At 43.8% G+C, this 27,151-nt stretch overlaps 1 protein-coding gene and 1 pseudogene across 2 annotated transcripts in view; both read left to right on the forward strand.

The window, feature by feature from the left end:
* Window positions 1-8,088, forward strand: part of Cdc5l (cell division cycle 5 like) — a 39,111-nt gene extending 31,023 nt beyond the window's left edge. Inside the window, exons 15-16 of one of the 2 annotated variants that reach the window (XM_051152913.1) lie at window positions 6,800-7,012; window positions 7,643-8,088. In XM_051152913.1, the coding sequence (XP_051008870.1) occupies window positions 6,800-7,012; window positions 7,643-7,747 (318 nt within the window). In that variant the 3' untranslated portion in view covers window positions 7,748-8,088. Of the gene's footprint in view, window positions 1-6,799; window positions 7,533-7,642 lie in introns of those variants that run through there. The other variant, XM_051152912.1, reaches the window with a different exon arrangement.
* Window positions 8,089-22,158: 14,070 nt separating this feature from the next.
* Window positions 22,159-26,415, forward strand: LOC127195297 (elongation factor 1-beta-like; annotated as a pseudogene).
* The last annotated feature ends 736 nt before the right edge of the window (window positions 26,416-27,151 follow it).

The following is a 27,151-nucleotide window of genomic DNA, read 5'->3' on the forward strand; positions in this document are numbered from 1 at the left end:
GTTTCTCTTCTATGCACTTAAAAATAACATTTCTAGACGTTTTTCTAAAAATAATACCTGTGCTTTGTAAGAGAAATAGAAAAACTACAGAAGAAGCTTACTGTTCAGAAGCCTGCTCGCTAGACAGTTTCCTCAGACTTTTTGAACAGTACACACATGTATACACATATACTTTTCTTTTCTTTTCTTTCTTTCTTTCTTTTTTTTTTTTTTTTCGAGACAGGGTTTCTCTGTGTAGCCTTGGCTGTCCTAGACTCTCTTTGTAGACCAGGCTGGCCTTGAACTCACAGTAATCCACCTGCCTCTGCCTCCCTACTGCTGGGATTAAAGGTGTGGGTCACCACGCCCAGTTACGCTTTTCGTTTAAAATATTTTTATTTATTTAATTTTATGGTGTGTGTGTGTGTGTGTGTGTGTGTGTGTGTGTGTGTGTGTGTGATGTGCCTACTTGATTGTATGTAAGTGTGCCATGTATGTGCCTAGGGGCCATGGAGGCTAGAAGAGGGTATTGATCTCCTGGAACTGGCGATGGTTGTGAGTCTCCATGTGGATGGTGGGAATTGAACTTGGGTCCTCTAGAAGAGCCCTTCTTTTCTTCTTCTTCTTCTTTTTTTTAAAATTCATTAGTTTAATTTTATGGTGAGTGCTAATGTGAATGTGCCTGGTTGTCTGTGTACCATGTGCACAGGAAGCCCGTGGAGGGCAGAAGAGGTGGTGGAGCCTCTGGAGCTGGAGCTAAGGATGGTTGTGAGCTGCTGCCCTGTGGGTGCTGGGAACCAAGCCCAGGTTCTCGTGCAAGAGCAGAGGACGTCTCTTCAGCGACGTCTACAACCTTAACTCAATGTGTAAAGAAAGGAAAGCTTTATAACTGAATTGAAATGATCCTGTACCATGTTTTCCACCCAATAGTATAATAGTGTAAATAGGAATTTAAGAAAAAAGAATGCTCACTTCCATTTAAACTCTACAGGAAAGTGTAGCTTTTATAAAATCTGTAAGCACCAGTTATATTTATGTTTGCTACTGCTTACGAGGTTGTTAAGTCTACCCTTTTAATCTTATGAACCATCACAAGTGTGTATTATCTACAGTTTGTTTAGCATAAAATAATTAGAAACTGCTGGGTGTAGTGGTGCACACCTTTAATTCCAGCACTCAGGAGGCAGAGACAGGCAGATCTCTGTGGGTTCGAGACCAGCCTGGTCTACAAAGGGACTCCAGGACAGCCAGGGCTACACAAAAAAACCTTTTCTCAAAACAACAACAACAGAAACCGTATGTATGTATGTATGTATGTATGTATGTATGTATGTATGTATGTGTGTTGGTTTTTTGCAGAAGGGTTTCTCTGTGTAGTAGTCCTGGCTGTCCTGGAACTCTCTTTGTAGACCAGGCTGGCCTCAAACTCAGAGATCCGCCTGCCTCTGTCTTTGAGTGCTGGGATTGAAGGCGTGCTCCATCACTGCCTGGCTAACAATTACATTAAAAAAAAAAGATTTATTTATTTATTATTTTGTATACAGTGCTCTGTCTACAAGTATACCTGCAGGCCAGGAGAGAGCACCAGATCACATCATAGATGGTTGTGAGCCACCGTGTTGTTGCTGGGAATTGAACTAAGGGCCTCTGGAAGAACAATCAGTGCTCTTAACCTCTGAGCCATCTCTCCAGCTTGTGACTTTAGATTTAAAATCTTCTTCCTGAATAGCGACAGGCCTGCACTTCGAGACCTGAATGGATGTTTATCTTGCTAGGGAGCCTGAGTGAATAGTGGTTTGTGTAGAAGTGAGTGCTCCCTGTTGGTGGGTACTTTCTCATAGGTAGAGGCCTGATCCACCTACACATATGATCCTAATTGGCTATTCAGGATGCTTTCTAGTACTGTAAATCTCAATGATGAAGATACTTATCTCCTTGGACTTTTCTTATCTTGAGTAGGTTGTACACATGTACTTTCTGACATACACAACAGACAGGCTCTACAGCTGCTGAAAACCCTGACACAAATTCAGTGTAATGAAATAAAACTGAGTTTTACTTGATTGTTCTGGAGAGGGGCAGTGGTTAAATAGGGAGGCAAAAGAGGAATGCTTCTCTGCTTGTCCCTGCTGCACACTGGCTGAGAGTCCCTTGTCCAGATGTTTGGATTAGAATGAGGAGTCTTTGTGTACATATGTATCCATAGTGAGGAGCCCTTGGATGCAAAGTCTTTGTTTCTTATATCCCTCATGCAAATAGCCTGAAGGTAATTCTATTTTTTAAATGTTACAATATGGCATTTTATATAATTTTGTGACCTGTCAAATGAGGTTAAATATAAAATTTCTACTTAGGGTAACATGTCAGTGCTTAGAACATGTTAGATTTTGGAACACTTTAATTTCATATTTTCAGATAGATGTTCGTCCTTTTAAAATAATTGAATAGCCGTGTGTGTGTGTGTGTGTGTGTGTGTGTGTGTGTGTGTGTGTGTGTGTACGTACGTACGTACACGCGCTTACAGAAGCCAGAAGAGAGTTGCAGGTGGACGTCAGCCCCCAAGTGGGTGCTATGAACCAAACTCAGGTGCTCTGAAACAGTAGCAAGAGCCTTTTAATAGGCAAGACATCCTTCTAGCCCCTTAAACAGTAGTTTTTGAAAGTTGTTAGAATAAGTGCCTTTTTGTTTTTGTGGTTTTGTAAATGTATTGTCTCACTGTGGCCTTACATTCACGAAGATCCACCTGCTTCTGTGCCATCACATTGGGCAGGGTGAGTGATCCTTAGGATGTAGCAGGCTTTAGAGGAACATTTGGTAAATCAGATGTAAGAGGCTGCATCATTTCCTTAAGCCAGTATTGTTTTTAGTTTTTCAAAATAAAGTTTCAATAGGGCAGCTGTTAATGCCTAATTAAAAGAAGTAAGTTAACATTCAGAGTAAGGAGCTTTAATGTGACATTTATGCACATGTCAGTGTGCTTGCTCCTATATGACATTTATACACACACGTCAGTGTGCTTGCTCCTATATGACATTTATACACACACGTCAGTGTGCTTGCTCCTATATGACATTTATACACACACGTCAGTGTGCTTGCTCCTATATGACATTTATACACACACGTCAGTGTGCTTGCTCCTATATGACATTTATGCACACACGTCAGTGTGCTTGCTCCTATATGACATTTATACACACGTCAGTGTGCTTGCTCCTATATGACATTTATGCACACACGTCAGTGTGCTTGCTCCTATATGACATTTATACACACACGTCAGTGTGCTTGCTCCTATATGACATTTATGCACACACGTCAGTGTGCTTGCTCCTATATGACATTTATACACACACGTCAATGTGCTTGGTCCTGTTTGCTCTCCCTGCCATCTGCCCCCTTTCCTGCTTCCCCTCCTCATCCTCTGCTCATTTGTTTTCTAAAGGACTTAGGAATATGAATTGATAACAACTGGTTTTCTGTCAGGTTTTTGTCCTTTAAACCATCATCTTTTATCTTCTGGCACCTCAGGTCTTGTAGTTACAGGATGCCTTTTCTTTCTAGTGTGCTTAGCAGTCTTGAACAGTTACTGATATTTTCCTTTCCACCTTAATAATTAGATAGTAGGTATCCAATAACTAAAATTTAGTACTGAAAGCCACCTTTAATTTTTTTTTTATGTCTGATGACTAACTCCACCACATAAACACCCATATAGTTACTTAGTCTTGTACTTCAATTTATTTTATCTAAACCTGTAGCTGAACCAGAAGATTTTTACAAAGTTTGAGGTGAGTGAAGTGTAATTGTTGGCAATAAGTGGGAACTAGTAACTTTGAAGTCTAAATATCTCTGGCGGTTTGGGAATAATACACAGCTGAACTACGTGAGTGAGGTAATATCCAGGGACAGGGGACACACCACTAAGTATGCCACGGTGACTAATTAAATGCTTTCTGCACATAGGTATTAAGCTGTTAACCAAGCTGGAAATTGAATATCTATGGAGTGTGGTCAATGTAAAGCTAATTGAGATATCTTAACCAATGAAAATGTTAATTTGTATAACTAATTTTTAAGACACACCATATTAACTTGAAATTGTATGCTTTTAAGGGCTTTTGGATGTGTATTGAAACCCACATGTGAGTGAAGTCTAATATGGGTATTGGACCGTGTTGAGTTGCACACAGTACGGACCTTGATGTGTAGCTCTGGAATTTGCTGTTCCACTCCTTTGGAGGGAGGACTGTTTTAGTGGGTGTGGCTGAGAAGACAGTTGATACCAGTTCTCTGCTGATCCCAGCTGGATCCATTCTTCATTCTGGCTGCTCACTAGAACTTTCCAGGGAGTTGGGAGACAGTGGTCTGAAACCATTGAATCAGAATCTGGGGCTGGTCATTTTGAAAGCTTTACAAATAATTATAAGTTTAGTCACGGTTGAAACCACTAGTTTCAGAACACATGCTCCAAGAATGTTTGACATGGAAGAGAGTAAGTGCTGTCTTCTCTTCTTGACTACATTGTGAGACAAAATTAAGGTATTTTATTTTGTAAACTAACAAAAATTTTTATTTATTTTTAGTTATGTGTGTGTAGTATCTTTATATATGTACTTGGATGCAGGTGCCCACAAGAGCCAGAGACATTGGGTCCCCACAGTTGGGACATAGAGGAAGGAGGTTGTGAGCTGTCTGCCTTGGGTGCTGAGTCCTTTGCTAGTCATTTATCTTTCTCCATATCACCTTTTTAGAACCTAGATGCAGAACGGTCTGCTTTTGGTCTCAAGGATGGAGAGAGTTCTGCTTGTGTTCAGAAGAACTGAGGTTGAGGATTGCTTCTCACCCTGAAGTAATCTTCCCACTGTTGGACACTTGGAGGTGTAAATCACACAGCTCAGACAGCTTCTTTAGGGCAAACAGATGGCTATTTCTCCTGTGTTCACAGAGCTGTGCAGGTGCCACTATACCTTTAGGACATTTTCTTCACCCCAGGAAGAAACCCTTTATACGCACGGCAGTCACTCCCTCTTCTCAACCTGTGTGGCTGTAGGCAGCTGTGGTCCCTTTTCATGCTATAGATTTGCCATTGCTGATATTTCATGGAAGTGAAGTCCTGTAGTGTGCTGGCATTTGTGATTGGCTGCTTTCACTAAACATTGTGTTCTGCGAGTTCCCCCTAGCCATAGCATGTGTTAGTACCTCCCTGCTTTTCAGTGGCTGGGTGCTGCTCCCCTGGGTAGGCAATAGCTCACTGTGTTTCTCCATTTACAGTGGTGGGTGATGGGATTATGAGTAGTGTTGCTGTGAACATGGTGATTATATGTTTTGCCACAGCATGTCTTCACTTGGGTATATGCTGGGAAGAAAATAGCTGGCTCAGCATACTCAGGGATCCTTCACCTCATTTGAACTTCATGGCTAGAAAAATCTCAGCAAGTCAAAGAGTAGCAATGCTCCATGTTCTGATAACACTGCAATGTCGAGCAGAGGTCCAGTGTGTGCCATTTGATATGGTGGTTTGCAGAGGGCACACTGCCCGCCTAAAAGAAAGCACAGCTGTTCTCTGCTTTCCCCCCCAAGAGGTCCACATTGTTAAGTTGGAATTTGAAGATTTTCAAATCTTTTCCTTGGTCCTTTAGAGATTACAGAGGATGCTTTGTATCTGTAAAACAGTCATTGTAATCAGCTCACAATTGTTGATTGCTTATTCAATGCCAGGTTTTGGGTGCCTTTTTCATATACATTTTCCACTTTAAGTTTTGTAGTTAACTGCAGCGACGACCATTTTATTTACTGATAAAGAAATGGAGCACAGAGGTTGGATAACCTGCTCCATCAGGCCAACTGGGGGGCATGCTGGGTAGTCCCAGTGGTTTTTACTCATTGTTTGAGCTGCCTGCCACACCAGCAGTTTGTTGGGCCTCTTGGCAGATGTCCTGTGCTGCGTACTTACTTGACTTACTACCCACGAGAGAAAAAGAAGGAACAACAGCAGTTTACATGGCCTTAAGTCAATTGCAGGAGCAGAAAAGCTTAACTTGAATAAATGTTGAAAGAATGATGGCAGGCTGGAGAGATGGCTCAGAGGTTAAGAGTACTGCTTGCTCTTCCAAAGGTCCTGAGTTCAATTCCCAGCAACCACATGGTGGCTCACAACCATCTATGATGAGATTTGGTGCCCTCTTCTGATGTGCAGATGTACATGCAGGCAAACACTGTATGCTTAAAATCTTATTAAGTGAAAGGAAAGAAAGACAGAATGATGGTCTTAAAGAAGGTTTATTTAAAGTAACCTTAGCTCCATCTCATGCTCTAAGGCACACACATGCAGTATTCCTCCCCTCCCCGCCCGCCCCCACCCCAGGTAGCTTACTTGACTTCAATTTCCAATAAAGCTGGAGATGAGCGGGTCTAAAGTACCACATTTCCAATGGGCCTTCTGTACTTCTGGAATATTGTTCGTTGTAAAAGGGGAACAGACGTGTGATACTGAAGTGGATTTGGAGTGTAGAAGAAGAAGATGGCTAGGTGGCTGCCTAGAGTAACAGGGTGAATGATCACAGAAGTCATTTGCACAGGTGCACAGCAGTTTTCCCATGCTCGGAAACTGAAGTCTGCTTGGGGATTGAGTTGTGGATTAAGTTGTGGAATGTTGGGTGTAAGGTATCTGTCGAGGCTAATTTTGTGTTATATATTGTGTCTCTGAGGGTGAGAGGAGCCCTGGTATGTTTGACTTTTGGCATTTACCCCTCATTTAAAAATCTGCCTTTTTCATGTATGTTGGTGTGATTCTCCACTCCCTCCCCCAATTCCCCAGATAAACAGGGGTCACATGACAACAGAAGCCAAGAGAGCTGCAAAGATGGAAAAGAAGATGAAAATTTTGCTTGGTGGTTACCAGTCTCGTGCTATGGGGCTCATGAAACAGTTGAATGACTTATGGGACCAAATTGAGCAGGCTCACTTGGAGCTACGCACTTTTGAAGAACTCAAGAAACATGAAGACTCTGCTATTCCCCGCAGGCTAGAGGTAACAGCATGTGGTGCCTCGTTGCTCAGAAGGAAACCTATGAAGAGTTCCCCAGGCCTTCCTTTTCCTCCTTCAGAGATAAGCGGGTTATCTCTGAAGTTGGTATTGGCGAGCATTGGGTTTCTGGCTTTCATAGACCTTCCTGTGTGTAGATGGGTAACAAGTAAATGGTTTCTGCTGTGAAGACTTTCCTCATTCTCTCTTACACTCAAGGATAGGCTGGGTGGGAGAGAAAGCCAGTTTTGTGAGTAGTTTTCCTGCAACTTATTGGCTTCATTTGTGTGGCTCTGGGGAAACTAACATTTTTCAGTTTTGTGGTCGAAGATGCTGGGAGCCTAGCTGTGCACCCTAGGACATCAGATCCTTTGGCCAAATTGGGTTTAGACTTACCTCCTTAGTGTGGACTCTCGCCCCTGCCTAGCTTCAGGGCAGCCAGCCTTTTTGGTACTTTGTGGGTGTTGAGGAGACTCCAGTGGCTTCTTTACTGAGCTAGCAGGAGGTTACAGGGTGGTAAGCACAGGACAAAGCATGGCTGCAATGGTAGCTTCATAGCAGATTGTTTCCCTGTGACCTGTACCCTTCAGAGTGCTGTGAATTAAACAGTTCTTTGTATATCTTTCTTTCTACAAGTGTCTAAAAGAAGATGTGCAGCGGCAGCAGGAACGAGAGAAAGAGCTTCAGCAGAGATACGCAGATTTGCTGATGGAGAAAGAGACTTTACAGGCAAAGTTCTGAAGCACAGTTGATGCTCTGCCACAGAAGAGCTAGTTGCTGGTTTCATACTCTGCAAGGCTGAAACTGACGTTTCTCTTCATTGACAAATTTACCCAGCATCCGTGGTTTCTCATTGTTTGTTTTGAATGATACTGATCTTGCACGGTCCGTGTTACAGACTTGGACTCCAGGATAATGAGGGTTTAAATTATCCAGACGCTCATTCTTTGCCAGTGTCCATATTTGCAAAATTTCGTAGTTTAGGCCTTTAATTTAAAAAGCCTGACTTTAAATACTGCCTGTGAGTAAACCCTTGAATAAAAAGAACATGTGAAAAATGGCGAGTGCAATCTTTTGTTTGAAGATATCAGACACTTAGGGTCCCGGCAGCTCCAGCTGCACTTGTGTGTGCTGCACTTAATGAGAACCTCCTTAGGAGGCAGTCCTCTGCGGTCATTTCTCTGCGCTGGAATGATGGATAGACAGACTTGTTAAAACTTAATGCTATTCTTTCCAGTGTCATCTTAGGGAAGGTTTCTTCCCTGCTGGTTACTGGCATGAAAATTTGTGGATTATAACTCAAAAGACTTGTGGTCTTTTTTTTTTGACTTGTAGTATTTTACATGATTGTTTTATTTATTTATTTATTTATTGGTTTTTCGAGACAGGGTTTCTCTGTGTAACCTTGGCTGTTCTGGACTTGCCTTGTAGACCAGGCTGGCCTCAAACTCACAGCGATCCACCTGCCTCTGCCTCCCAAGTGCTGGGATTAAAGGCGTGCACCACCATGCCTGGCTCTTCTTTTCTTTTCTTTTTTTTTTTTTTTTTTTTTTTTTTTTGGAGTACATGAATATTTTTATTTTATTTTTTTAGTCAACATTTTTTTAAATTAAAAAATAAAATCATTGATATTACATTTCAATTGCTATCCCATCCCCATGCATCCTCCCATTATTCCCTCCCTCCCCGCTTTCACCCCATTCCCCTTCCCTAATGACTATGACTGAGGGGACCTCCTCCCCTGTATATGCTCATAGGGTATCAAGTCTCTTCTTGGTAGTCTGCTATCCTTCCTCCGAGTGCCATCGGGCCTCCCCATCAAGGGGACATGGCCAAATATGGGGCACCAGAGATCGTGTGAAAGTCAGTACCCAGTCTCCACTTAACTGTGGAGAATGTCCTGTCCCCTGGCTAGATCTGGGTAGGGGTTTGATGATGACTGCACGTATTGTCCTTGGTTGTTGGTGCCATAGATTGAGCAGAACTCCTGGGCCCAGATCTGCCCATCATAGTGTTATTCTTGTAGGTTTCTAGGACCCTCTGGATCCATCTATTTCCCTATCTCCTATATTTCTCTCACCTAGAGTCCAAATAGGATGTCCTCACCTCTATCCCACTTTCCTGGTAAGTGAAGACTTTCATGAGACATGCCCCTTGGGCTAGTGTCCAGTTATAAGTGAGTGTATACCATTTGAGTCTCTCTATGATCATTTCTAGTTCAATCCATTTGCCCACAAATTTCACAATTTTTAATTCCTTGTTTTTAATAGCTGAGTAGTATTCCATAGTGTAAATGTACCACAGTACATGCATATTTTTAAGTGATATTTTAAAGATTGAACAAGGCCATCTAACTTTATTTAAAGCTTTGCATTTAGCCTAGTATGTTACTTCCGTAAGTTTGCAACTTAGAGAATGGGTAGATGTGGGGAGATCAGTAACTTTATAATAGCTCCTGTAAGGTGACTTAGTAGCAGAGTGTGGTGGACAGGCTCATGACCCCAGCCCTTGGGAGGCTGTGGCTTCAACAATATTTACAGCAAAAACCTAACAACCTGAACACAGTAATGTGGTGGACTTAGCAGGAATGTTTGCCTAACCATAGGGACTTAACGAAAAAGGAAGCGCTCAATCATTCACCAGGTATTTGTTGAGTAAATATCCTGTGCCAGAATCTTGGATCTAGAACAGTGGATAAAATAGGGTCTATTTCTTGAGCTTAAAATAATCTCTCTCTCTCTCTCTCTCTCTCTCTCTCTCTCTCTCTCTCTCTCTCTCTCTCATTCTGCGGGAGAAATTAAAGAGGGTGACACAAGAGCGTGATTAAAGAGGCCACTTGGAAGAGGGGTGACATAAGATTTGGTTGCCGTTTTAGAAAGCCAGGTCTTGTGAGACCCAGGAGAGACAATGCATCCCTCCAGGGTGGGTTGCCAGCCCATGCTGCTGCCCTGTGTTTGGGCGAGCGAAAAGTGGTCAGTGGCTTGAGTGTCAGTAATGGCATTAACACAGGCCTGACCATATGGGCCACTGGGAGGGAATTGAGCTTTATTTTAAACATTAGAAGCTGAGGGAATCCTCCTAAGCAGTGTAATGGCAGGTCACCTGTGGGTTTAGATTTCATTGTTGTGGCCATATTGTGAACTGTCTCACCTGGGTGGAGGTCAGGAAGCCATTAAAAGCTTGATGCAGTAGTTGGGACTGTGCCAGAAAGCTGCCTGGGACATGACTGGGTATGCAGGTGGATTTTTTAAGCCAACACTTGATACCATCTTTGAATAGGGATGATAGTTAAATTTTGTTGTATATTTTCTTGGCTCAGATTCCAGAACTATATTAAATAATAATGGCTGACAGTCTTGTTCTGTTTCTGGTTCTAATGGAGATGATCACTGTGTTTTATGTCTAAGTTGGCTTTTTGACGGAGACACTAGAAAGGTGGCCTCTCTTTGCTGAAGTTCAGTAGAAGGTCGAATGAGGAAGAAGGTTGTGGAGTCCTGTTGGGAGGGAGCTCTTGAGTCTCTCTTAAGATGTCCTTGCCATTTTCCCACCTAGTGTGGTGTTGACTTTAATAGATTGTCCAACAGGAAGCCATCTCTCTACTCTTGGAGCCAGTTAGATTCATTTAAAACAGAAAGATTTATAGTTCATTTGTGTTTTGTGTAGACTTTAAAGTATATGGACTAAATAGTCATTCTATTAATAATGACTGACGTCCTTAAAATGTGGACAAATGCCTAAAAGAGTCACCACAACTTGCAGTTTCAACACCGGCAGTCTTGCATTATGTACTGTAATGCTTTTGTAATAGCAGAACTCCTGTCACTGGTCAGTAGGCCCCAGATGATCCTTCATCAGCATCCTGGCAAGAGCAAGATGGTGACTCCTCATCGGGTCTCACTGAGTGGTCAGGTTACTTGGAAGTCTGGTATCTGTGGGACAGAACACCCAGCTGACCTCAAAGAAGATGATGAGCGTCAAAGGGACAGAAAATAAATGTGGGTGAGCCAGTGTACCAACGTGCACAGAGTCTCTTCAAAACATTAGGAGTCATGCTGGATTGGTAGCTATCAAGACAAAAACCACAGTGTCCAGATGGCAGGCTTATGGCGTGTGACTGACCCTTCCTAGGATACATTTCTCCCCAGGTGCCATTGCCTGTTGGTGGTGTAGAGTCTGCCTTGCTTCTGTTATTTGGGAAGTCTGCATTTGTATGTAAGCATAGGTCTTAGGGCTGCTCTACAGCTTACAGCTTTGGGTGTTTGGTAGCTGAGCTGAGTAAGGGATGGCTGTGTGTACTCTGTACAGCTGCTAAAGCAGGGCAGTGATTTGTTCAAGGAGAGGCAGAAATACTACATGTGAGACCTAGTTCAGAGCCCTCTGTAGAAGTCTTTTCTTAATAACTGACATTTAAAGATGAGTTTCTGTTATGTTTGCTAAATGTAAAACTTAGCAAGGATGTGGTGGCCCATGCCTTTAGTCCCAGGACTTGAGAGGCAGAGGCTGGCACATCTCTGTGATCTTTCAGTTTGAGAATATGCCTGGTCTCCATAGTGAGTTCCAGCATATCCATGGCTGTGTAGAGAGACCCTGTCTTGAAGAAAGAGGAGGAGGAGGAGTGGGAGGAGGAAGAGGAAGAAAAAGAGGAAGAAGAAGAAGAAAAGAAAGAAGATTATAATATTTATGTTATTGTGGAAATTTAAACAGTTGTTAGCAGAAAAATCTCTTTTCAGACTCAGACCCTGTCACTTATTGGGAGAGCTTTACTTGGCCTTGCAGCTTACCTGGTTGGCCTGGTATATAATGGGATTTTTTCCTTCAGAAAACTGGTCTTTTGGTTTATTGTGGCTTTGTTTAAAATATATTTCTCACTTATTATTACTTTGCTTTCTGGGTTTTTCTTTTTCCTCTAAACTTTTAGCATATGGGGTTTGTTTTGTTTGTATGAAATGCAGTGTTGAAGGCTTTGGGTTTTCTCTGAATAGTGTGAACATTCCATGTGTGCAATAGCCTTGTTTTCTAAGTAGCTTATCACTGTTTCAAATTTTGGTTTAACAATTAAGAATATTTAAATATTTCCATGTGGCTAGCTTTAAAAATATTTTGTTGTTTTGTTACTTGAATGATTTTACATTATGTAAAGAAAATATGACTTATGCAATTTTTGCTTATTTAGAATATATTGAGATTTTTGGGACCTAGAATCTTTAAGATGTTCTGTGGATGTGAATCTTTAAAGAGGTGTGTTTTTGTGTATGTGTGTAGAGCACATGTATGAAGGTCAGAGGACAGTTTATGAGAACTGTCCCTCCTTTTACCACATGGGTACTGGGAATCGAACTTAGGACTTCAGGCTTGGCAGCAAGTGCTTTTACCTGCTGAGGCATCTTGCTGGCCCCTTTGGATGCTTTAAATGAAGGGTTATTCAGTTGATATGTGACAGATGAGCATGGAATTTCTCAATTACTTAAATTTAAGTTTTGAAAGATTATACACTTAACAGTGCAATTTTAAAATCTATTGTAGATATTTCTGTTCATCTAGATTATTTGTAGATTGTTGAGTTATTTCTGTTGGTGCTCTGTAGATGTTGATGCTGCTCTGTGGCTTATCTTTTTGCTTTGAGTTTTGCCTTGGTACTGGAGTATTTCTCATATTTATGATGGCTTGCTTGTCTATTCTCTTTACTTTTAACTTGCACATAGCACTTCAGTTTCTTCTGAGGACTGATTTCAGTCTATCCCTTGCTGGCGCACTCCCTTTTTGGCTTTCTGCCCTGCTCTAATCCTTTGTGGTCTCAAGAATCCCTTTTATTCCAAGAGGTCAAAGTGTTTTGGCACATTCTGGCCAGCTAGGAACCTGCCCAGTACTTGGACTTTCTGCTGTTTTCTTACTTTGCTCAGTTTCTCTATAAAGATCCTTTGTTTTGTTTTGATTCCTTTAGGCTAGAGATTTGAAATGGAGACTGTGTGTGACTCCTTCTGGTTTGCTCTTTCCTTCCACTAACTTGTCCACCAAGATGGAGGTGGGCCACATGAACACCTCACTCAAACGACAATTTCTTAAACAGGATTGTCATCTATTTTGTGTCAGCCCACTTGAGAACCTGTGCATTTTGTTAGAGTCTGATCTGTTTGCTTTTAGACAAGTCCTCTAACCATCTGTGTCTTTTCACCAGCTTCTCTGTTCCTTAATTGGACTATAATTTCCTGGCTGTAATTTTCTTGTGATTTAGGAAACAACGCATCTTCTTTTAAACTTCGCAAATAATTATGGCATTATTAGCATTTAGGATCCATTGAGGGCAAGGAAAACTCGGTGGGAGTTTGAACGAGGACCAGTCAGTGTTAAGGAGGGGAAAGCCATTCTGAAGATTGCAGCACTGGCAGACAGAGAGATGGAGAGCAGCACTACCTAGGGAGGGCAGACTTGGAGGAGCCTCTTCCCTCCTCATCCACACTTTGAAACTCACATCTCCTTGGAGAGGGAGGGAAGATGGAGGAACCTGCTTGTGTGCTGATGGCATTTGATGCTTACTGGGAGACCTGCAGAACTCTGGAGGGCATGTGCCTTCCTTTGGTGGCAGAGCAAAGCTGTAGGTGGACAGTGATTTTGTAGACTGAGAGAAGGTGCTGGAATCAGACGTGACGGCTCCTTCACTCTGAGATATCCTTGGTGTGAATGCATTTCCCGAAGGTAAGGTTTGGAGGTGCCCAAGACCCTTGCCTGTTAGCATTGTTTCGGAAGCCATGTTGGAAGTTTTAAGAGCATGGCAGTTAGCTGAAGTAGTTTTTTGCTTTTTGGGTTTTTTTTTTGTTTTTTGTTTTGTTTTGTGTTTTGTTTTGTTTTGAGACAGGGTTTTCTCTGCGTAGCCTAGGCTGTCCCGGACTCTCTTTGTAGACCAGGCTGGCCTCAAACTCAAAACAATCCACCTGCCTCTGCCACTCTGAGTGCTGGGATCATAGGTGTGCCCCACCATGCTTGGCTGTCTGAAACAGTTTTAATTCCCTTAGTATTTTGTCTTTGTCAACTGCTCCATGTCTTGCATTGGAATTGCTTGTTAGGATGCTTGCTTTTATCCGTGTCCCTCCTGCGGCCCCATATTATTTCTTTGGGTTTTCTTTATTGTACACTAACAGTTGGGTGAGGCTACGGAAGGGAGCTCAGGCAGGTTGAGGATAGTCAGTGGTCCCAGCTTTGACCAGAGTAGTTGGGGGCAGGGAGGATGCAAAGTTCACCTTTTAAAATCTGTTAAACATGTGTATATTTTTACCAAGTCCAGTTCTGTGAGGATGATAGAATGTTTTCTGAAAATTTTTTCCCCACTCTGTATAAAAGCAGCACCCACAGCCTCTTGGAGAGCAGCCGCAGCATAAGTACCATGGCATGAACTCTAAAATATAAGCATAAGGTGATCTAAGTGGCATAAACCACCCCGGGCCAAGACCTGTGTGCCCTTGGTGTCCGTGTAGGGAAGGCAGCAGAGGGTAGCCGTGTCCCAGGTAACTGCTTGAGGAGCTCAGGATCCCAGAGTATTGAACAGGTATTCATGGTCATGTGGTGGACCAATTTGAGAACTGTGACTAAAAACACAGGGTTTTACCCTCTCTAGCAGTGGCTGAGAAAAGGGAATTTGAAGACCGGCTAGCCCCCCCGCAGCATCCATGGTGGATTGGGACTTTTCCAGGGAGACTTAACTATTGTAAAAGTCTTGTTAGGTCATAACGTAAGATGATTTTTCCTTTGAGGAAAGCTGCAGTAACAACTTATGGGTAGGTGAGATTAAAATGACTACGCAGAGAAACTCTGTCTTGAAAAACAAAAGTTATTTTAAATTTTATTTGTATGGGTATTTTGCCTGCATGTATGTACTGTGCACCACATGTATACAGTACATATGGAGGCCAGAAGAGGTATTGGATCCTCTGGAACTGGAGTAAAAGATGGTTGTAAGCTGCTGTGTGGGTTCTGGGAATTGAACCTAGGTCCTCTGGATGAGCAGCAAGTTCTTTTTAACTACTGAACTTTCTTTCTAGCCTCTTGTTTGTTTGCTTTTAATTTTATTTTTTCAATTTGAGAAAGGATCTCCAGGATGAACCAGGATTATGATGTAGCCTAGGCTTACCTGTAACTCATGACGAGCCTCTTATCTCATCCTCCTCAATACTTTAATGCCTTTAGATGATTAACACTGTTTTATGGTTTGGTATTTGTTCTGCCTTGGTAACTCTGCCCACTTGGCTTCAGTGTTCTCCAAACAGAATAAAGTTGAAGTAAAATTGATGGGCAGAATTTGAGCTTTCTGGCCATTGATTTTTCCTGTGCATTTATTCTTTAAGTTGCTGAGAGACTAACTATTATGTATTTGAAACTTCTTAGTTTTGTCAGGGTTGCTCGGTGTCTCAAAGTCTACATATCCAGCAGAATATTATGTCTTGAGGAATTGCCCCCCAATCATTATGTAGCTGGTGACATTCTTTGTTTTGAAACTTTCAGTTATTTTATGATTAGCATTTATGCAGTATAGCTCTTCTATTCTCTTAACTTTTCATTTTTCTGTGAAAAGAGATACACTGCTTTTTAAAGGAGTTGGAGCCCTGGGACCAGGATCCTAGTATTCTATTTTCAGATGAATATGTTTCTCAACCCTTGTCTGAGAAGCTTTTAATTCCAATATAGGGCGATTAACATAAAGACCTACAGCTGGCCAAGATGTAGAGAAAGACAGCCACCTGCAGCTGGTGAAGGTGTAGAGAAAATGCAGAATCCTTAGCACTAAGCGGAATAGGCTGTGGCCCCTCCTCCTAAGGTTCAGGGATTGTTGCAGAAGAGGGAGTGGAAGGGGTCTAAGAGCCAGAGGGAGTGGATGGCTACAAGGAAAGAGTCTCTCAGACACAGCAGGGCAGGTGCATGCTTGAGCTTACAGTCGTTGCAACAGCAGGCCTGTGACTTGTGCAAGCCCAAGCCAGACCAAATCCCAGTATGGAGATAGGAGCTGGACCCAAGAACCCCACCCCTGGTCCCAGAGCTGTGGGCAGTTGTTAGCTGCTTCAATGGAGAGCATTTAAAAAAAAAAAAAAAAAATTTTTTTAAGAGCATAGCCCCTGGTAAGTTGACCATACTCTACTGGAAGAGTGAACATCCAAGAATGTTTGGACAGCACAAATTGGTCTTGATGGGTTTAAAAAAGAAAGAAAGAAAGAAAAGACAAAGTTTTGTGGATAGGAAAAGGGGTGGGTCTGGAGGAGGGGAGTGACTATCAAAATATATTGTATGAAATTCTCAAAGAAACAATACACTTTTTAGAGATGTAAACATTTTTAAAAGTTCTAAAAGTGTTCTTTTTTTTTTTTTTAAAGTTAAAGTTGGCTTAAGCATGTATCCTACAGGCAGATAGATTACTAAGCTTTGTTCTTTAAAAAAACAAAACCCAAAAAACCACTAATTTTCCTTTCTTCATTCTGTATACATTCCGTTGTAGGCTTTTTTGTTTTGTTTTTGGAGACAGGGTCTTCCTATGTAGTTCTAGTTGGCCTAGAACTCACTATTGAGACCAGGCTTGCCTTGAGCTTGCAGAGACCCCTCTTGCCTCTGTTTCCCAAGTGCTGGGATTTTCAAGTTTTTTCAAGTTCCCCGTGGGACCTCCCTTTTCTCCAGTGTTGTCCATGGTTCCCAGTGGGATTCCCAGTGAGGTGTCAGTGGTATGCTCATCTGTCACCCCTTACCCGCTTTCCTTTGCACCCTTGAGCGTGTACAGTGTGTGAGGTGCTCTGTGCCCTCATGCGCTGTTGTGCTGTCATTTCTCTATCCGCTTCTATTGCTGAGTTTTCCATTTTGGCTCCCACTTATGTTTCCCACTCAGGAATCCTCCCCTCCGTAGCATGTGGCACTGTGGATGTCACCCCGTGCCTGTGGCTTTCTTCACTCACTCTGTCCGTGTTTGTGCTGCTACCACGCCATTGCAGCAGAGCTCTGCACTGCCACAGAGGCTGCTGGGTCCTTGTACAGATCAACTGCATCTCATCCTGTTCTACTGTTTATTGTTTTTATTTTTATTTTTTAAAAGGGGGGAAGCAACCTGTAGCTGTCAGTCCTCTTGGTCAGAAGCGTTTTGGTGTTCCCACTCTACTACCTGCTGTGTCAGGGAAGGGGTGCCGACTGAGCCTCCTGCATCCAATGAGTCACTGTCCCCCAACTCCCGACTCCCATGTGTGTGCACAGGTGTGTGAATGTGTGTGCGCGCGTGTGTGTGTGGAGGCCAGAGATTGAAGCTAGGTCAATCACTTAACCTTACTTTTTGAGATAGGACAAACAGGGGGAGAGTTAGGACAGGCAGCATTGAGCCTGCTGGTCTTGCTGTCTCTACAACGTGGGGAAACAGAAGATTGCAAGTTGGGGGTGTGTACGCTTCTTGTACTTGGAGATTGCGGCGGTCTGAGTAAGAACTGCCTTCATAGATTTGAGTGTCGGTCAACCAGAGAGTGGCACTATTTGAAAGGATTAGGAGGTGTGGCCTTGTTGGAGGAAGTGTGTCACTGTAGGTGGGCCTGGATGGTTTCAGGAGCCCAAGCAAGCTCCAGTGGCTCTCTCTCTTCCTGTCATCCGTGGGTCTGGATGCAGAACTCTCGGATCCCTCTCCAGCACTGTGCCTGGCTGCACACTGCCATGCTTCCCGCCATGATGATAATGGACTAAACCTCTGAAACTATAAGCCAGCCTCAGTTAAATCATTTCCTTCGTAAGAGTTCCTGTGGTCATGGTGGCTCTTCACAGCGTAGAACACTGACTGAGACAGAAGACCTAATAGGTTATGTGTGGGCGGGTTCTGGCTACTTCCTGGACGTCTGTGTATAACTAGTGGCTGTGGGAGAGTTTTTTAAAACAATGTGAATACCTTGAAGGAGACAGGTTTCTAAATGCCTGTTTTCAAAAGAGTCCAGCTCTATATCCCGAGGGGGATCGGCCGGTCAGTGCAGAGGCTGCCACCAGCCCAGTGCCTTCTGCCCATGGATTTAGTGCCTCCCAAGGTTTCCAACCCACCTGAGACTAGCGGCTCCAGTTTCCCCCATACTGTCTGCCCATATACTTGCAGGTATCCTTGGAGGCCAGGAGAGCGTGTCTGAGCCCCTGGAGTCACACAGGTGGTTGTGAGATGCCTGATGTGGGTGCTGGGAACCAGACTCTAGTTCTAGCGTTCTTAAGAACGGAGCTGTCCCTTTATCCCTGGAACCCGCATTTGAACATGTGTCCACACGAGTGTGCATGTGTGGTGTGTGTATTAGAATTTGGGAAATACTGCTGGGTGTCACCTAGGAGCTTCAGTACATGTAAAAAGGCAGTGTGTGTTTGTTCTGGTTGCTCCTCGCTCTTGAGAAGTCTTGCTTAATATTCCCTTCCCCGCGGCGGCCTTCCTGCTCCTGCTCTGGCCTTCCTTCCATCACTCCTATATACAATTTGTCCCTTCTTTGGAACCAGTGGAAAAAAGCCTTCTGTAAACACGCCTTGCAGCTCATGGGCAGATGTGATAACTTACTCAAACCAACCTGATACTTATTTAATTTCCCTGCATCGTCCAGTCCAAAGCGTTTAAAAAAAAAAAGTCATTTCTGAAACCTTTGGATAGGCCATTTGTTGGCCTATAAGACTTTCTCCCCAGAGAGGCTGGTAATTATACCTGGAACGAGAAAGTTCTGTTATTAGAAATAATATTTGGCCTTGGAAAACTCTAGATAGTTGGGCAGAAGAGGACTGAAAGCCGGGGACGAGCAGTGCCCACAGTCCCCACTACTGTGCTTTGACAAAGAGGCCAAGACACCCAGTGGGAAAGACGGGTCCAAGAAGCTGCTGACTCTTTGGGAAATGAGCCCTCCAACAGGGTAGCTGTTAAACTGCATGCCGCTTAAAGGGGCATCCAACTTTAAGTAGGATCCAAGGTTCAGTTTTCCCAGACACCGTAGCTGCCTCTCCACCATCTCATTCTCTTGGGCTGTGCTACTCTGGGAAGTCACTTGGTAGCCACTTTCGTACTGGGCTGACAGAATTGCCGCAACAGTTGAAAACAAGAAGGGATTTACTTCCGCTCATCGTGTCTAAAGTTTTAGTCCATATTGTTGCTTATCAGTATGCGGTGAAGAACATCATGGCAGCCATAGAAGCATGTGCCAGGAGGAGGGAGGGAAAGAGACACCAGGAGAAGACACAATTCTTAAGAACATGCCTCCTGCTCCCCACTTCCTCTAGCTAGGCCTCATTTCCCAAGGTTTCTAGAACCTTCCCCAAATAGCACTCTTAACCGGGAAACAAGCTTTCAATATTATATTCATATTGGTTTGTGATAAAGGCTACTAGATGGTGATGATTTATTCCTGGTTCAGAGTTGCCCTGCCCGTGCCCAGAGGGCTCCTTGCAGTCTGAGGAAGCTTCCCTCAGTACAAGTGCCTTTCTGCTCTGTGGTGCTCTGAGGAGAGCTAATGAGGAGCAGTCTCTGCCTGCTGCCTCCACTGACAGGGAGCTGGTGTGTGTGTGTGCTGAGCCCCAGGCAGCAGAGCTTTTCTCATTATCTTCTTGGGCACCTCACTAAGCTTCCCACGGCTTGGTGTGCAGGTATACACAGAGACGTGTCTGGATGTGTGTGGAGCTCCAAGGCAGGAACTGTCCACCTTGTTTCTTGAGACAGCGTCTTCCGCTTCCCTGAAGCTCACAAAGTAGGCTCGCCCCAAGGAGCCACCTGCTTCCATCTGCCAGTGCTGGATGACAAGCACACACCACACACATGGGTTCTGGGGCTCAAATTCAGGTCCCCATGCTTGCAAGGTAAGCATTTTCCTAACTGAGCTATCTCTCCTGCCCTGACACTTGGTCTCCTTTTGTCCAGACACTGTCACTGACTAGCAGGGTAGTCAAGCTATATGTGGCACTTAGCAGATGAAAGCCTTTAGGAATTCTCATTCACTAAATAAAGTAAAACAGCAACTAAAACTAAACAATAGCAAGCCATTCCAGCTGTCTCTGTGCTCATTGGATGCGGTATGTGTCTCTGTGTCTTAGAGAAGTTCAGGTGACCGGAACTAGACCATGAGGTGGTACAAGGTTCCTAGGACTTTTGAGGTTTTATTTTAACTGCCTTAGAGTCAGATGTAGGCTGTTTTCCCTAACAAAGTCATAGTTTGGTAGCTGTGCAAGTGATATCTTACTTTTTTAATTTTTGAAGTTATATCGTGTGTGTGTGTGTGTGTGTGTGTGTGTGAGATTGAGTGTGTGTGTGAGTGTGAGTGTGTGAGTGTGAGTGTGTGTGTGAGTGTGAGTGTGTGTGAGTGTGTGTGAGAGTGTGTGTGTGTGAGTGTGTGAGTGTGTGTGTGTGTGAGTGTGAGTGCGTGTGAGAGTGCGTGCTCCTGCGTGTACGTGTGCATATGAGTACTGTGGATTTTGGGATCCAACTCACGCCATGGCTTGGTAGCAAGCATCTCTATCCTTTGAGCCGCCTTGCCTCCTCACTCTAGAATGTTACCTTCCACACTAAGGTGTTCGCATCCTTGTTTTAGTGTTACCAGCAAGATGGGGAGGAAAGGGTTTATTTGGCTCACATGTCCACATTGCTGTTCATTATCAGAGGAAGTCAAGACAGGAACTCAAGCAGGTCTGGGCCTGGAGGCAGAAGCTGATGCAGAGGCCATGAAAGAGTGCTACTTACTGGCTTGCCCATCATGGCTTGCTCAGGCTGCTCTCTTATACAACCCAAGACTACCAACCCAGGGATAGCAACACTCACGGTGGGTTGGGCCCTCCTCTATTAATCACTAAGAAAATGTTGACTTTTGTTGCCTATTCTATTTCTCCTTCTGAGGGAGATTCAAGCATCCTGCTTTGGGCTTTCCTTGTTACTTAGCTTCTTTGGGTCTGTGGGTTGTAGTATGGTTATCCATTATTATATGGCTAATATCTGCTTATAAGTGAGTACATACCATGCATGTCTTTCTGGGTCTGCATTATCACTCAGGATGATATTTTCTAATTCTATCCATTTGCTTGCAAATTTCATCATTTCTTTGTTTTTAATAGCTGAGTAGTATTCTGTTCTGTAAATGTACATTTGTCTTTATCCAATCTTCAGTTGAGGGACATTTGGGTTGTTTCCAGTTTCTGGCTATAAAATTTACCATGCCTATAAGATGTGCAGGGATAAAGACAGAGTAGAGATTGAGGGAATGTCCAACCAATGCCTGGCTCAACCTGAGACCAGAAAGTCAACCCCTGACACTACTAATGACACTCTGCTATGCTTGCTGATGGGAGCCTAGCATAGCTGTCCTCTGAGAGGCTCAACCCAACAGCAGATCAAAACATGCTGAGACTCACAGCCAGAGACTCACAGCAGAGCATAGGGAGCCTTGTGGAAGAGTGGAGAGGAAGGATAGAAGGACCAGAGGGGACAGGAGGGCCACAAGAAGACCAACAAAGCCCAGGGGGGGCTTGTAGAGACTGAAGCACCAACCTAGGACTATGCATGGTCTGGACCTAGACCCCTTACACATATGTACCCAATGGGCAGATTGGTCTTCATGTGGGTCCCCTAATAAGGGGAGTGGGGGCTGTCTCTGACATGGACTCTGTTGGCTACTTTTTGATCACTTACCCCTGGCAGGGCTGCTTTGCCAGGCTAAGGTGGAAGAGAATGTGCCTAGTCCTGATTCAACTTGATGTGCTGGGGTGGGCTGATGGGTCAGGGGTCCCCTTTTCTGAGGGATAGGGGAGAGGGAATAGAGAGAAGAGGGAGGGAGGGAGGGTGGGACCAGGTGGAGAGGAGGGAGGGGGCTACAATTGGGGTATAAAGTAAATAACTAAATAAATTAAAAGAAAGAAAGAGAATGTCCTACAGGCTTGCCTACATCCCGATCTTATGCTCATACAGCCCTTGTGCTATATGAAAATGTCGGTACAGTCTCCTGCCTGAAAGCCAGTGTGCATGTTCCTGGTAGTTTTCCTCCATGTGAACAGGAGAAAAGTCTTAATCGACCCATGTGCTGGTCAGTGCTGCAGGTAGCAATGTCCTGGCATTTATTCAAAGTCTTTGTAACAGTGCATTCCAACGTACTTCAGCCTCAGTTGGGCTCATGCTCCGTAGCTACTGTGCCAAAGCAGGGACACGCTTTTCCGGGATGAGACATGAGAACTGCCCATCAGATCCCCAGCTGAGCAGGATCAGCTCTCCATCAGGTACCACAAGGTCTCACTCAGTATTGTATGTGTATTGCTGTCCCTGTCTGGGGACATGCAGGTTTCTGTTAGAGTACAGTCTCCTCTTGTGTTGGCTAATCTGGAAACAACTAAAACCCAGGCTGCTGGGCACTGCTGTGAGGGATTTTCTTCCTCAGATTATTAGAGTGTTTGAAGCAGCAAGGCCCACCCTGAATCGGCTACCTTCTGGTGGTAGCCACTTAAAAGGTCACAGAAGAAGGAAGCTTTTGTTGTTTGCCTGCTTGCCCCTACTCTTGCTGGCATGTTCACCTGTCTTGTTGCTGTGGTTGGTGTTAAATCCAGCTTCTTCAGGATTCTAATGAAGACTGAAGACCAGCAGCAGAGTGGGGCTGCTGAGAGATCTGCCTTCATGGACTGAACATCTCCTGGATTCTTGGCTTTTCCCCTTTCCATAGGGAGACAGCCATTCTGCGACTAGCTGGACCACCTCCTGTAAGCCAGTCTAACAAATTCCCTTTTAATGTGTGTACTCATCCATCAGTTCTGTTCCTTTTGGGGATGACTAATATACCTCCTTATGCTGCTTTAAGCCAGCCCTGGAAATGAAACCTGGACATGTCTCCAAAGGTGCTCTGTGCCCTCTTGCCAGACCCTCTCCCCTGGCTGCCTGACCACTCATGTGCCTGGCCTACTCAGAGCCACAGTGCTGCCCATCTAAAGAAAGCTGTGTGAGCGAGGCACAGTGGCACACTCGGTTGAGATACTGAGGCAAGAGGATTACTATGAGTGTGAGGCTATTCTGAACTATACTGTGAGATCACAATCTTAACCCCCCTCCAAAAAAAAAAAAAAACAAAAAACAAAAAACAAAAAAACCCCCACAAAAACCAAAACCCAGCACAAAACCCAAATCAACAAATAACTTGGGAGTGTAAGCTCTGGCCTATGGGAGAGAATGTGTTCCTCCTTTCTGTCAGCTACGACAAGGACATCAGGAGGTCAATTTGGAGAAGGCTTAGTTACATAGCTGGACCCTGATACTTGTCCCACATCTCCGTTTAAACAGTCAGTTCATTAACTCTTTAATGTCATGCAGGATTAGGAGCAGTTCACGCCCCAAACTCTGAGGGAATCTTCCAGGTTTGAAAATTCATCTCAAACCATCACAGCAAAGTGACAACTATAAAGGGGAAGAAATGGCTGGCCCCAGGGGTGGAGGAGCACACCTGGAATCCCAGCACTGGGGAAGGAGAGGCAGGAGGATCAAGAGTTTCAGGCTAGCCTAGCTGCATGCACAGTGAAACTCTATTATACTTGGACACACTTTCCTAGCAGTGTACTGTTTTCCAAATAATTATTTTCAATTGCTGTTATCGTGCCTTCTAAAAATTCCCTCTTTTTGTCTCTTTACTTTCTTACATCACACAATACACAATAACAAATTTCAGTTGTTTTAAAGACTTAACATAACAAACAAGTACTGAAACCAGTAGAAAGAAATAGCAAGCTATTTTTAAGATCTCAGGCAGAAAGATGTTCTTAAAAGAGATCACCACTCCCATCCGTTGACCACAAAGGACAAGAGCTATCTGATTGATTTCATTTTCAGACTGGCACAAGGTAACATCTGAAAAATGAAAGGCAAATGGCCTATTAGAAAAAAGATGAGCAGGAAGTTTGTAGAGAAGCGAATCTCAGTTGCTATGACATGCGGGGAAAGAAGTCCGCCTTGTCAGTCATTGGGGAAATAATTAAAACAAGTTGTGTGTGGTAGTTCCAGCACTTGGGAGACTGAAGCAGGAGGATCACTATGGCTTAGAGAGGCATCAGTAATTCTAAGACAGCCTAAGCTAAAGAATGAGCTCTGTCTCAAAACCAACCAACTAGCCAACCAACCAACCAATCAACAAGCTAGCCAACCAACCAGTAAGCCAGCCAATGAACTAGGTAACCAACCAGCCAGCAAATCAACCAGACAACCAATCAGCAAGCCAGCCAACCAACCAACTAACTAACTAGCCAACTAACCAACCAGATAGCTAACCAATTAGCTAACCAATCATCCAGCTAACCACTCAGCAAGCTAGACCAACTAACAAATAAGCCAGCTAACCAATCAGTCAACCAACAACCAGCCAGCCAGCCAGTCAGCCAGCCAATCAACCAACCAACCAACTGACCAATGAAACAGTCAATCAATTATTAGCAACCCAGTCAACCAACCAATAATACAAACAACTAGCCAACAAGCCAATCAACCACCCAGCCAATCAACAAGCCAGTCAATCAACCAATCAGTCAGCAAGTTATCCAACCAACCAATAACTAACCAATTAACTAACCAGCCAACCAACTAACCGGTCAACCAACCAACAAGACAGCCAGTCACCCAACTAGCTAATGAACCGACCATTCAACCAACCCACTAACAAACCAACCAACCAATCAATCATCCAGCCAGCTAGCCATTGAGCCATTTATCCAGCCAGGTAGCCAACCACCACTCACCCACAAAAAAAAAAAAAAAAAAAAAAAAAAAAAGCAAAACAACACTGAGAGTTATTTTTATCCACCATACAAATTGAAAGTGTACTATGAACTCTGGTGCCCCATATTTGACCACGTCCCCTGGATGGGGAGGCCTGGTGGCACTCAGAGGAAGGATAGCAAGCTACCAAGAAGAGACTTGATACCCTATGAGCATATAAAGGGGGAAGAGGTCCCCCTCAGTCACAGTCACAGGGGAAGGGAGTAAGAGGAAAATGAGAGGGAGGGAGGAATGGGACGATACAAGGGATGGGATAACAACTGAGATGTAATATGAATAAATTAATAAAATATATTTAAAAAAAGAAACTGTACCAATACTGAATATCAGTGAGCATGGAAGGGAAATGATTGACGTGCACATGGCTGACGTGTGGAAGTCATCCATCAGAGTCCTGTGAAACAGGAGATGCTGGTATCTTGTGGCCAACGGCTGTTTCCATCTTGCTTCCCTAAAGCAACTTGTGCCTAGGAGGACCACTCAGTGTTGGGAGGAGCCTGGATGTCTATCAGGAGGGGAAGGATGAATAAGATGTCGGGGAGTCCCTCTGCAGCAACTAACAGGTACTTCTGGGAAAGAAGAGTGGGCAGAATGACTCGTTTAACAAGATAATTAAAAAAAATCCTCATTCCCAGGTGACACTTTCTTGTTTGTTGGGTAGGACTGGCATTGTTCTTATATTTAATTGAAATGAAAATGAAATCACCCAATCATTTTCTTTTTTCTCCTTTCTTTGTCCTCCCTAAAGACGTCATTATCCTGTCTCATGTGCTTCTTTCTAGTTTCATGATCTATATGCAGACATACACAAACACACAGAGACACAGAAACAAAGAGATACACACACACACACACACACACACACACACACAAACAGATATATACACAGACATACACAGGAATACAAACACACCCATAAACACACAGACACAGGCATGTACACAGACACAGCTGCACACAGAAATAGGCACACACAGATACACATACATATGTGAAAATTAAGAGTTTTCTGCAAGTGAGAGAAAACTTGCAGAAGTTGTCTTTCGGAGTCTGGGATACTTCACTTAAGAATGATTTCCAACTTTTTTTCGCTTTAGTGCTGGTCGTGGGCTTGTGGCATTCTTTTCCTCCACTGCTGCCTGGCTCCCAGATACAGCCCACACCATGGGTTTCTGAGACTTGACCCCACCCCCAGCCCCACCCCCAGCTGGCCTCCAGGTACTCAACATTACCTGGCAGACAAGAGCTACATTGAAGAGTATGAGCCGTCCCAAGCAGGTGTGTTGGTATTTGAAGCAGTCTCTGGCCTGCTGCCCGCTGACCTGTGTCAGGCCCTGCCTGGGAATAATCACAGTAAGTCTTATGAAAAGGAAAAGGCCAGCTTGCCGGCAGCAAAGAAATCTTTGGGCAAGTATGGTCCTGCCAGTGTGGAAGACAACAGGAAGTGGAGCTGCTGATGCTAAAGATGATGACGACATTGATCTCTTTGGATCTGATGATGGGGAGGAAAGCGAAGAAGCAAAGAGGCTGCAAGAGGAACGCCTGGCACAGTATGGATCAGAGAAAGCTAAAGAGCCTGCCGATGAGGACGGTTGGAACAGACGTGCTGGAAGAGCAGCTTACTGCCCTCGAGGACTACGTGCAGGCCATGGATGTGACTGCTTTTTAACAAAATCTAACCTCATCCTCAAGTCAATGCACTTAAATAAAAGCTTGTAAAAAAAAAAAGAATGATTTCTAGGGGGCTTGATGGCTTATTTAAAAAAAAAAAAAAAAAGCTGGCTGTTCTTCCAGAGGTCCTAAGTTCAATTCCCAGAACCCATTTGGAGTCTCACCGTCATCTCTATGCCTTCTTCTGGTGTGCAGGTATATATGCAGACAGACTACTTACATACACACAACACATAAATTAAAAAATTATTTTTGAAGAATAATTTCCTTCTGTTTTCCTGTAGACGTCACAATTTCACTCTTTCTTACGGCTGGATAAAGTCCCACTGTGTGCTTCTTCAGCTCTTCACTGGCTGATGGGTGTGCAGAATGCTTCTGCCTCCTGAGTGTTATGAACAGTGTAGCAGCGTGGTGAGCCACACAGGCTAGTAAGTAATTAACAGTTAAAATATATTCTCCCTCATCTTCTACACTGAAGTACACATGGCTCATCAGACAAATCTTACTGTGTCCAAATTCTGTGTTACATTTTAGGAAGTTTCAGGTGAGCGTTGCCTGTTTTGTTGTGTCTGACTCTAGTGAGGTTGTCCCTCATGTGTTTTATTTTGAATTTTAGAAATCTCTCAGAGAAAATGGGGATTAGCCAAATATTTTCGAAAGAGTCAACTGTATAACACTTAACTAACTAATTAATTAATTAATTTATTTTTGGGTTTTTGAGACAGGGTTCCTCT

This window comes from Acomys russatus, chromosome 11 (genome assembly GCF_903995435.1).
Source record: "Acomys russatus chromosome 11, mAcoRus1.1, whole genome shotgun sequence".
Lineage (NCBI taxonomy): Eukaryota > Metazoa > Chordata > Mammalia > Rodentia > Muridae > Acomys > Acomys russatus.